General features: G+C 35.0%; 1 protein-coding gene across 1 annotated transcript in view; it reads right to left on the bottom strand.

Moving 5' to 3' along the window:
- Window positions 1-16: 16 nt before the first annotated feature.
- CLOCK (clock circadian regulator) overlaps window positions 17-11,678 on the bottom strand; it is a 109,030-nt gene continuing 97,368 nt past the window's right edge. Inside the window, exons 20-23 of the mRNA XM_023532130.1 lie at window positions 9,206-9,415; window positions 8,276-8,478; window positions 4,583-4,880; window positions 17-1,924 (exon numbers count right to left, since the gene is read on the bottom strand). Coding sequence (XP_023387898.1) covers window positions 1,745-1,924; window positions 4,583-4,880; window positions 8,276-8,478; window positions 9,206-9,415 — 891 coding nt within the window. The 3' untranslated portion in view covers window positions 17-1,744. The remainder of the gene's footprint in view (window positions 1,925-4,582; window positions 4,881-8,275; window positions 8,479-9,205; window positions 9,416-11,678) is intronic.

The following is an 11,678-nucleotide window of genomic DNA, read 5'->3' as shown; positions in this document are numbered from 1 at the left end:
TTAAATCCTAATAAACTTTCCATTAATTTTCCTTTATTCTATAGTTGTAAATTTAATTAGTACCATAAAATATATAAAATGCTTTTTTATGAATACAATTGCTGTTGGAATTACCTTTAAGAATATGATATTGCCAAACGAAATCTTAGTTCATGTTTAGAAAGCATGTGAGTTACAATATCTTAGTGTTGTAGTGAAGGCAAAGCCAATTCCTACCCCTTTTTTCTTTGTAGGAATACTAAGATCATATTGAGCGAATATTTCCTGATAATTCCTAAATAACTACTTAGCTTAAAAGGAAGATGTTGATTTAGGAAAACAATTTTGTGATCACAAATCGTGTTAGGATGTGTCATCTTTTATTTCTAAATTATCTGTATAGCTCCAGTCCAAGAGACTCAAAGCAGTCTTCATAGGAACTTGGGAGAATAATAATGGCACTGACACCCACATGCTATTAAAAATGTACTAAGGTTTCAAAACTGCTACTGAAACCAGACAATGAGTTCAAGATGGTGAGTTATCACCTGAATCAAAATCAAGGCACTATGGGTTTTTTTTTCCCCCTCAAATAACCCTGAATCATTTCTGACTAAAATAAGCATTGAAATTGTGAAGGATAATAAAAAGATTCCAACAAATCCTAAAAGTTAAAATTCCCACCAGTGAGAATGTTAAAAAGTGCCTAAAATGTTTTGTGTGCAAATTTTACTCCTATCACTGAAACATTCTTGAAATTACTTTCAGGCTTGTTGAAAACCATTTACACAACTATTTCCAACTATGAACTATATCAAAATATGTGATCAAAATTCCCAACCTTCTAAAATAAAGCAGTGCAAATCCTATTTTCAAACATAATTGAAAAACAATGAAATGAGAGAGATTTCTGAATAACTTGAAAATCCTATTATTTCAATAATTTAACCTGAAAAAAAAAATCCATTCCCAGCAGCACATCATATCTCACTGAACAAACTGTGACATCACAGCCAAGTATGAACAAAAGACTTGTGCCCCGGAAAAGCGAATAGAACACTATCATGTTGTAAACAAAAGGGGAAACGAAGGATGTATTAGTTTGCACACGGCATCAGAATCTAAGGAAACATATTCACACTTATAAGGGGGAGATAATGCTTTCATGCAGCATATAAAATGTTTTGCTTTCTTTCCTTCTTTCCAGACATATACATAATATTTTTACAGCATCTGTACATAATTTGAACCCACACAACATTCTGAAATTAATTATGATTCCATCATTCTCTGAAAAGGGAGAGGGGTTGGGAAAGTGGGCCTACTGGGCCTACTGGACTGTCTTCACGGCATCACTGTAAGCAACCCCCTGACATGGCAGTGGCGTGTCCTCTGTAACACTTGAAAACAGGCGCAGAACCACTGAAAGTTACTAACATTGTTAGTGCCTTTCTGATTCACTGGAGGTCACATTTCATAGCTGAGCTTCTTAACATTTGGCAATATACTCTTTCCATCAAAAAATATCTGGGCTAGTAAAACACTGTCAGAATTGGCTATGGCCCTATGATCATCTCCTGCTGGCTGGTATTTGATGTACATCTGCAGCACTAGGCAGCATTTTCCCTGCTAACTAATTTGAGGAACTAGAACACTCATGCATCTCATGAAACTGCTGGAACTTTTCCTCCTGATCCTCAGATCATCTCAGCAACTATTTTGGCCAGCTCCTCCTTCCCTTGAGGTCAGAGAGGAGGCATGTGTGCTACTGTGGCTGAACCTTGGAAGGGTCGGTCAAACTGTCAGTCCTGTGCCGATTCAGTTGCTGCTGTTGCTGAGACTGGTGTTGCTGGTGATGTGACTGAGGGAAAGTGCTCTGCTGTAGTGGAAACGCAGCCGAGAGGATGAGCTGAGTTGAAGGGTTCCCGTGGAGCAACCTAGAAGTCTAAAACAAACGGATTATGAAACATCGCTTTACTGCCATCATGCTGTCTACGTTGACTTAGGTATTCCGGTCTCCATTGGGACAAAATCCTTATATTCCACATAATCTATCTAATTTTTGCTCTCTCATTTAAAAACAATATTTTGGAAAATGCTTATAAGGCTTTCTCTCTTTTTGAAAGTAGAGCAGAATTTCATTTTTTAAAGGAACCTAAGCAGGAGAATTTCTGGTACAGAAAGCAATCTATGTCTTGAGACAAACCACACATATTCTTTCACTTTATATGTTCTAAAGACCACAATTTTTAACAGATAATAAACTTTAAGCATAGGTAAGAAAATATGAAACATGAATACTCTGAAGCCAAACAGCAATGCCTTTGCATAGGTTCATTCGGTTGGTTAGAGAAGCCAGTAGTTCAGAGGCTGACACGGGCCCTGAGGTACACTGTCTGGGTTCAAACTCTGGCTGCCCATTCACTAAATATGTGCCTTGGTCAAGCTCTTTACTTCCCTGGGCCTCCGTTTTTCCATTCACAAAGTAAGGATAATCACAGTGCCTCCCATATTGGGTTTCTATGAAGATTAAATATTAACATCATTATTATTTAAAAGTATTATAAAAATGAGGGCAAAGTTAGAGACTTAAGTTCTATTTATAGCAGTCTGGTATAACCAAAAACAAAACAAAACAAAACAGGGCACAGGATCTGAAGCCAGAAGCTCTGGATGGGGTTTGCTCTGCCATTGTTTAGCTGTGTGAGCTTGGGCAAGTCTCAACTCCAGGAGCCTCAGTTTCTTTCACCTAATTTCTACTTCTGGAGATACAAAAGAAACTAGGCAAAACAAAGTGGATTTTTAAAATGAATGTCTTTTCTCACTACTGACAATATAACTTGGAACAGGGTCCTAACTTTAAAAGAGAACTGTGATGGGTGATTTTTGCAAATATATATGAAGGACACGTATGTGCATGAACACACAAATAGATCTTTGAACTTAAAGAACCATTATTAAGCTTTGCCAAGGACCTGAACAATTTGCTTTTTCTCTCCATTATTAGGAAAAATTTTTGTAAGATAAACAACTGAGGATATTCATGAGCCTTACAGGGTCACAACAGAGGTACATTATGGAACTAGGTATTACATGAGAGTTGTGTATTTACTATCTACGCATGAGTGTTTTTCTGAAGGGTGTCACTTATCTTATTGCTTTAGCGGTCCCTTGTCTTTGGAATGCTTTTTTAACAAATGGGGGAGAAGAGAATACTCATTCTTTTAAGGGCCCTCGTTCTAACAGATGTAGAAGACTGAGGCCTTAAGGCAAATCCTCTCCTTTTTTAATTCTCATTGAATATATTTCCCCTAGATAGCAGTTTATAAGTTATGAATTCAGATTATTAGTTCATTTATAAAAATAGTTAAGCCAGTCATTAATGGCTATACTATAGTCTTAATGTCTAACAGGCTGTTGAGTATGACTTGAGAGAGATTTAGGCTACTAGCCTGTTTTAATTTTCCATGTCACCAAGTTAAGAATTATAATTTGGACCAGAACTCCAAGGGTGGCAAATTAACACTGTAGTTATGCCTGAGAATACAGTATAATGCTAAGTCTTCTAATTATACCATATGTTGTAAAACTCCAAAATTGATATTATGTGCCTGGCTTACATGGAGTGGTCTCCAGCAAAAAACTAGATTAGCCTACATTCAAAATTGCTCTGTCTAGGCCAGAAGAGAAAAAGCTGAATTTCCAGATGTCATAATCTGCTCCTCTGTATTCCCAGAGAGGGTACTGGGATTCAGAAATCTGTCTTAATTTCCTTGCTGAGGATACCAACCCTAGGTGACTTTCTTCTGTAGCCTTCAGGTAAGTAGATCTAGTCTGATATACTCACACGTGAACCGTGTCTGCATTTTGGTTAATCTAAGTGTTTAACATTCGTGGTCACAAACAACAGCCAATTGTATGTCTTATACTAACTATGTTCAGTGATTTATATGCATGTTTTACCCATGAGATATGCACTATTAGCACCTCCATATCATAGATGAAGAAACTGAAGTTTAGCAAGTTAAGCAACCTGTGAAAGGTCACACAATATGTAAAGCAGCAGTGACTGAATCTTAGGGCAATCTGACTTTAGAGTCCAAGTGCTTAACTATGACATATACTGTGTCCACAGTATTTCTAATATTAATTTATAACCAAAAATATTATAAAATTTAATCCAAAAAAATTATTTAAGATAATGCCCATATTAATTTTTTTAATCCTGTTTAATACCCCTGCCCTGTACAGATATTAAACTATTGATAGGTCACTAGAGAAAGAAAGAGAAGATGCCTTTGCTTGAATTCCAGAAACTCTAGCCAGAGAGAGCTCTATATAAAGTGCCTTGATGTGGGCAGAAGTAGCCACTTACTCTATCCAGTAGTTCAGATGATATGTGCATGGCAGGGTTAAAAATCTTCCAAAGACTAAACAGGGAAGAAATACAGCTGACCGGGACAAACTCTGTCTTTATAGAAATTTAACTTGTATGATAAGCTCTTATGAATTTTTCAGATCATTTACAAAAGTGTTCATCTAATGGCTAATTTCATTAGATAAAAGTAAGGGTTTGGGAATGCTTCCCCATGGGGAGAATTACCTGTAAAAATTGCTGTGGTGGTTGGGTCAGCTGAGCCTGAGACGGTTGCTGAACTGATGTAAGCTGCTGTTCCTGGGAACTCTGCTGCTGCTGCTGCTGCTGCTGCTGCTGCTGCTGCTGCTGCTGCTGCTGCTGTTGCTGTGTGACTGACAATGTCTGTGACTGTTGCTGTTGTGCAGCGAAAGTAGGGTAGGCAGTCACCACCTGACCCATAAGCATAGTGCTAGGTACCATGACTGCTCCACAAGCTACCGGAGCAGTTACTAATTTGGTCACAAGTTGCTGACCTTGAGAAAATCTGTAAGAGGAAAGAAAAAGAAGAAGAGTCAGAAGTATAAGGTACATATTATAAAAGGCAGTGGACTGAATATTTCTCTAAGATAATACTCAATGGTATTGTCAATTTTTGTTTTTCTAAAGCTGTATGTTCCAATTTTGTTTCATGTTTAAAAGACTGGAAAGAGGTAAAACAAAAATGTATATATAGCAAAATGAAATGATCAGAAACAAAAATACAAACTTTTTTTTGGATATATATACATGCAAAGGAATTAAGCTGGACCCTTACCTTACCATATACAAAAATTAACTCAAAACAGATTAAACACCTAAGTGTAACAACTAAAACTATAAAATTTTTAGAAGAAAACATTGGGGAAAAGTTTCATGACACTGGATTGGGCAATGATTTCTTGGATACCTCACTAAAATCACAGGCAAAAGAAAAAACAGGTACATCGAAATGAAAAACTTTTATGCATCAAAAGACACTATCAATACAGTGAAAGGTCAACTCACAGAATGGGAGAAGATGTTTGCAAACCATATCTGAGAAGGGGTTAATAACTAGTATAAAGCAATCCTACAACTCAACAGCAAATAATCAGATTAAAAAATGGGCAAGGAACTTGAAAAGATATTTCTCCAAAGAAGATATACAAATGGTCAATAAGCACATAAAAAAGACACTCAACACATCACTAATCATTAGGAAAATGCAAATCAAAACCACAATGAAGATACTGCTTCACATCCACCAGGATGGCTTATCATGCAAAAAAAAAAAAAAAAAAAGGAAAGAACCAGTGTTGGTGAGGATATGGAGAAACTGGAATCCTTGTGCACTGTTGGTGGGAATATAAAAAGGTAAAATAGTGCAGATACTCTGGAAACAAGACAATTCCCCTCAAAATTAAAAAGAATTACCATGTTATCTAGCAATTCCATTTCTGGGTATATACTCAAAAGAATTGAAAGCAGGGACTCAAACGAATATTTGTACACCTATGTTCATAGCAGCATTATTCACAATAGTCAAACAATGGATGTAACCCAAGTGTCCATTGAGGGATGAATAGATAAATGTAATGTGGCATGTACGTGCAATGAAATATTACTTAGCCTTAAAAAGCAATAAAATTCTGATACATGTTGCCAAGTAAAATTAGCCAGTCACAAAAGACATATATTGTATGATCCCGCTTATATGAGATACCTAGAATAGTCAAACTCACAGACTTATGTGCTTAAAAAGTACAATGGTGGTTTCCAGGAGCTACAGGGAAAGAGGAATGGGGAATTACTGTTCAATGGGTATAGTTTCAGATTGGGAAGATGAAAAACATTCTGGATATGGATGGTAGTGACAGTCACAAAGACATAAATGTACTCAATGTCAATGAACTGCACATTTAAAAATTGTAAATTCTGTTATGTATATTTTATCACAATAAAAAAGTTTTAAACCTACTAAAACTTTTTTCTTTTTATAAACTTGGAGTAAAATATATGTGGAACATGATTCATTTTACTAATCATGAATGAATAAACAAAGTTATCATAAGAGAAATTAAAGAAAAACTAGTTTTAAAAGAGATATTTATATTGTAAGTTGTTATGAACATAATCCAAAACAAAATGACATTCTAATAGTGAATAAAAGTATTCTCAGTTTATAAATGTATCAATGCAGCATAGTACTCACTGGGTTAGAATACACTAATGTTCTCCCTCCCCACCTTCCTTCTTCTATTTTCTTTAATGAAAGAAAACAAAAAATGATGCCTCTTCAGGAAATAATATTATTTCTAGTTGCTTTTTCTGGGAGATGAAGTTAGTTTCTAACATTGGCCATTATAGTGAAAAAACTGAGATACATGACTCTACTACGGATATATATAGGCTGCAACTACAGCCTGTTTAAAGTATATAACAATATTAAACCTGGTACAGATGCATACTTTATTGATTATACATTCCATAAGGCGAAATAAATCTATTTTGAATCCATGCCAAAGTACTATATTTTATATGCTTTAGAACCAAAGGCATTACTTAATGCAAAGATACATATAAAAGAGTTTTAAAATTTACCTATAAAGAAAGCCCGAAGAAATAAGTAACACAAAGTGGCTTAGTCACAGAAGTGCTAAGTGCTCATTCTTTTGTAATCTTAAAAGAAATTAGTATCTGAATTGCTCAACTGCTCACTGGTAAACTGTGATGACAGTACTTCATCCACCTCTGGAACCAAAAGACATTCTTCAATCTACTTCTTTTTAACTATGACTTCTGACTTTGTATATACTGCTCTCTCTGCGTAGACTATCCTCCCCAGACTCCACACCACATGTACACTGAAAGCCAAGCTCTTTTAAGACTGAGGCCAAGTATCTCTTCCATGAAGCTTTCACTGGCCACACTCTTTCACCTGCTTGCCTCAACCCATAAAACTGTTCACTTCTTCCTTTCTAAAGATCTAAGTATTTATCACACCAAATAATATTGTTTACCTTTCAATGTCTCTTAACGTCTGATCTTTCCCTCGGGACAAGGAATATGCCATATTCATCATCTCAGTAGGCATTTAAATAGTTTGCTGAAGTAAGTTTTTTCCCCTCAAAAATCAGATGTTTACAAATAGTTGCTAAATTGCATTCTTCAAAATGCCCTTCAGCATTCCAGATGAATGAATTAATCTGGATTCACCCTAGATTAATAGATATTTCCTCAGGCTTTAAAACTAGTCCTCTGCATATCTATGGAACACATTCATAATACTTCCTTTCAGGAAGTTAGAGCTAAAAGCTGGACTTTTAACTTGAAGGAACTCAGGTCAAAAAAAAGAAGCAATGGGTTTTTCCTGCTTTCATTGCCTCTGTGATTCTGCAGCTTCTTTACTCTCTGGAAAGTATTAATAGGATTTTAATATAATCCATTATACAATCTAATCTAACAGCAAACTTGTATTATAAAAGCGGCAGCCGCCACACAATAACCTTTTGAGCACTCAGTACAGTATTTAACAAACTCAAGAAAGGCAAGTTAATTTTATTCCACAATATACATAAACTACAGTACTATAAACCCTAACCATTGCTACTACATGAAAATCACCACCATCGGTATTAAATGATAAATGTTTCACAGTGATACAAAGCCTGTCATAAAACTTATATAACATTGTGCTGTAGAATTTGGATTCTACAATATCTGGTAGCACATTTTTGGAAAGAAAATAAAATTTACCTTTTTATTATAAAGTCCTTAAATGATACATTCTGCATTTTTATTTCAAATTCAAGAATATTGTCTGAAGTGAGCAACGAACTAAAATCATATTTTTATAAATTAAATTATTTTTTAATCAATTAATTTACAACTTTGGAATGATTTATGAAATATGATAACTACCTTATCTGTCTGTCCTGAGTGAATGTAGTTACTGCAGCACTCTGGGTACTGTTTTGTGGCATACTAGACGGAATCTGGACCATGCTTCCAGCTGCCGGCTGAGAAATCACCATAGTGTTATACAGTGGGGCTGTAAGAGTGCTCTGTGTCTGACTAGGAAGAGATGTTTGTTGACTGTGCCCGCTCAGTACATTTTGTTGACTCTGCTAGAAAAGAGAATATTTTAATGATAGATTAACTGAAAAAATTTACATCAGGACATATGTTTCTAAATCATTCTAACAATAGTTGACTTGACAGAAAGAGAAGTGGCAGGACATATTACTCTGGGAGAAATCTGACCACAAATTAATGACTTGTAGTAAATGAGAATGAATTAGCCTTTGATATATTGCTGGAAGGTATGCTATGACTTTAGAAAAGGAACATGATCTTAACAGGGATGATATAAAATATATATAAAGAATTTCCGTTAAATATCCAAAGTGAATGACCAACATTAGACATTTTTATATTATTTCATTTGAAGCCTTGAGATTTATCAAAGTCACAGATGTACACCAATTATCAAAATTTCCTGGAATATTGATTAAATCATCACTGCCTCAACAATTTATTCTTTACATATGGTAACATATTTCTTAATATCAGCCTCTTTTGCAAGTCAACTCTTTTAACATAAAGAAGTCGGTATTTTTTTTTTAATTACAAAATTTTTAAATGTCAAAATATTGAAAGTATTTAACAATCAAATTTCAAAACTAACAATTTTGCACAATATTTTAATAATGATCACTCTCAATACTATGCTTTCTAATTAGTACTATTAAATTTTTAAATATGGTATTGTTCAAGATAGCACTTTATTTTTGTTTTAGCAATAGTATACATTTTGATCACTGAACACTTCATTGTACTCAATAACATTACCTGACTTGATGTACTTTGTAAAGTGTGCTGTTGTATCATATGCTGAGTTGTGCCAATGTGTCCAGTATTCATTCCACTTTGAATTTGGTTAGTTTGAACAACCTGGCCTTGCATATTTATAGGTGCAAGCTGCTGGATGTTAGATGAATTTCCAGAAGAAAGTTGAACAGAACCAAAATTCAACCCAGGGGTTGACTGTTGTAAAAACATCTTTAAAAATAAAGATTACATTAAAATGAACTTTGTAGATTAAAAACAAAAAACAATGAGAGCATTAAAAAAAAAGAGGCAAAAACAAGCTACAAACTGAAGTTTAAAAAGCAAGTAACAAGACTATTTACTCGAAATGAACAATTATTAATAAATAATTACTGATAAAACATACTTCATAATCATTCTTCCAGTCCCTTAACTGAATCATGTTTCCAATTGTTAAAAGAAGTGTTATAAATTTCAAAACCTTTACTTGTTTGAGCATTTTATGCATTGGGGATTATCTGTTATATCAATTAGCATTAGTGCTACTCAAAGGTCGTGGACTGGCAGCTCTACATCATTAATCATTATAATTTATGGCATTAGAAGTAGTTTTCATTTAAAGTTTCCCTTATCAAAGTCCTAGTCTCCTCTGACAAACATAACTTTAGAGTGGACTTGCTGGTTGACCAAATAAAACTATCAAATTATACCTACTGGTATTTTATTAAAATAACAATTGATAATTTATAAATTCTGTACCTACACATACTAAAAGTCTATGTAAAATAAAATTTTGATATCATGGATTTGAGCTGACTAAAAACTGAGCTGCTAAAAGATAGCTGTCATCTGGAGAAACAATGATGTTGATGGAAATACTTTTAGGAATGAATTATCTTTAAGTCTAAATGCAGTCATACTGAGTAGGTAACCGATGAGTATTGAAACATATCTCTTACATCTTTCTTTTCATTAAGAATAGTCAATTTTCCTAAAATGTGAATGGCATGCTTTGTTTGAATCAAATATAGTAATAACTTACCTGCAGCCCTTGACCATGTACCATTTGAAGTTGTTCTTGAATTTTTCTTAATTCTTCTTGTTGCCGATGAATATTTGCCTCAATCATCCGTGTTCGTTGCTCCAACTGGTCTTTCAGATGCTGCATGGCTCCTAATTGAGCTGAAAACTGAAACTGAAGCACCATGTATGGGAAAAGTATAACATATTTTAGAAATACTTATTCCTCATAATTGTGCAATGTGAAAAGCAAGCAGTATATCATGAGCTAAGAATGTTATGTCAGTTAACAAGGTATTACCCTCTCAGCTAATTTATCCATCTTTGCTCAGCTTTGTGATACTGGAGCTGGGCTCTATAAATATTTCTTTTGCCAGCTGGCACAAATTTAGTCATGTTAGTTGATGGTGATGGAGGGATAATGCAAAGGAGGTGCTTATCCTCTGGTTCTAACACTTTCCCTTCTTGCTCTTATGCCAGTAGGTAGCCTCCTAGTGAGTCTCATCAGCATCCCAGCAGATGGTTTTCTAGCAAGTCTCACTAGCTTCCTAATGGCAGCTCCTCATCAAATTTTCCTGGTACTCCAGCAGGTGACTTCCTGTTCTCCAGCCCTAGTCTATGGCAGCTCAGTGAACTGCTCTAACCATCTGGTTGGGACAGCCACATCTGCCCCAGTGGGATCTGAATCTCAGCCTGGCCTGGAGTTTAAGAAGGTCACAGGAATCTTCCAAGTTGCTCCTTCCTTGGGTACTCTCACTTCCACTACAGTTAGGGCTGCTCTCTGCATCTGTTATCCCCATAGCCTTTAGAACTTTGTACTTAATCCCTGTTGCCAGTCAATCATTTTTACATTATTTCTGTTCAAATTTCTAGTATGGCTCTGACTTCTTACTGGATCTTGCCTGATTACAAGTACACACTGGCATTAAAAGACCCGTGGCTCTACCACTTACTAGAACAAGTTACATAACTTCATTTCTATCCTTTAACAACTAACTGGAAAAGTAGCAGGCACCTAGAGTTATTCCTATCAAATTTTGACATTTGAATGCCTTCTTTACGCACATCGTTAGAAAGTTACAAAAACCTGAGAAATAACACACCATGTTATTTTTCTTGCATTTCAACTGGAACTGTTCTTAGACAAGTACAAAACATAGGCTTTTAAAGACAAAGCAATTATAAATGAATGAATACATATGAGAATGAAAACAAAGTTATTCTACTTCCAGGGTTTTCAATTTTATTTATTTCTCTGTGTTTTACCTGAGTCATAAGTAGCTTCTATTTACTTCTGCTTGAAATTTAGCCACATCTAGGGATTCATCACTTAAGTCTATACAGACTCTTTTAATTATTTCCATGAATATTCAGTATAGGACACAGTACAAGAGCAGGAGTAATTTCACTTTATTGAAAATCTGTCTTAGTATTAAAATAGTCTCCTAGGGTAAATTGCATCTACAAGTGAACT

This window comes from Pteropus vampyrus, unplaced genomic scaffold (assembly GCF_000151845.1).
Source record: "Pteropus vampyrus isolate Shadow unplaced genomic scaffold, Pvam_2.0 Scaffold77, whole genome shotgun sequence".
Taxonomy (NCBI): Eukaryota; Metazoa; Chordata; class Mammalia; order Chiroptera; family Pteropodidae; genus Pteropus; species Pteropus vampyrus.
Note: the sequence above shows the minus strand (reverse complement) of the source record. Positions and strands in the feature narration are given on the sequence as shown.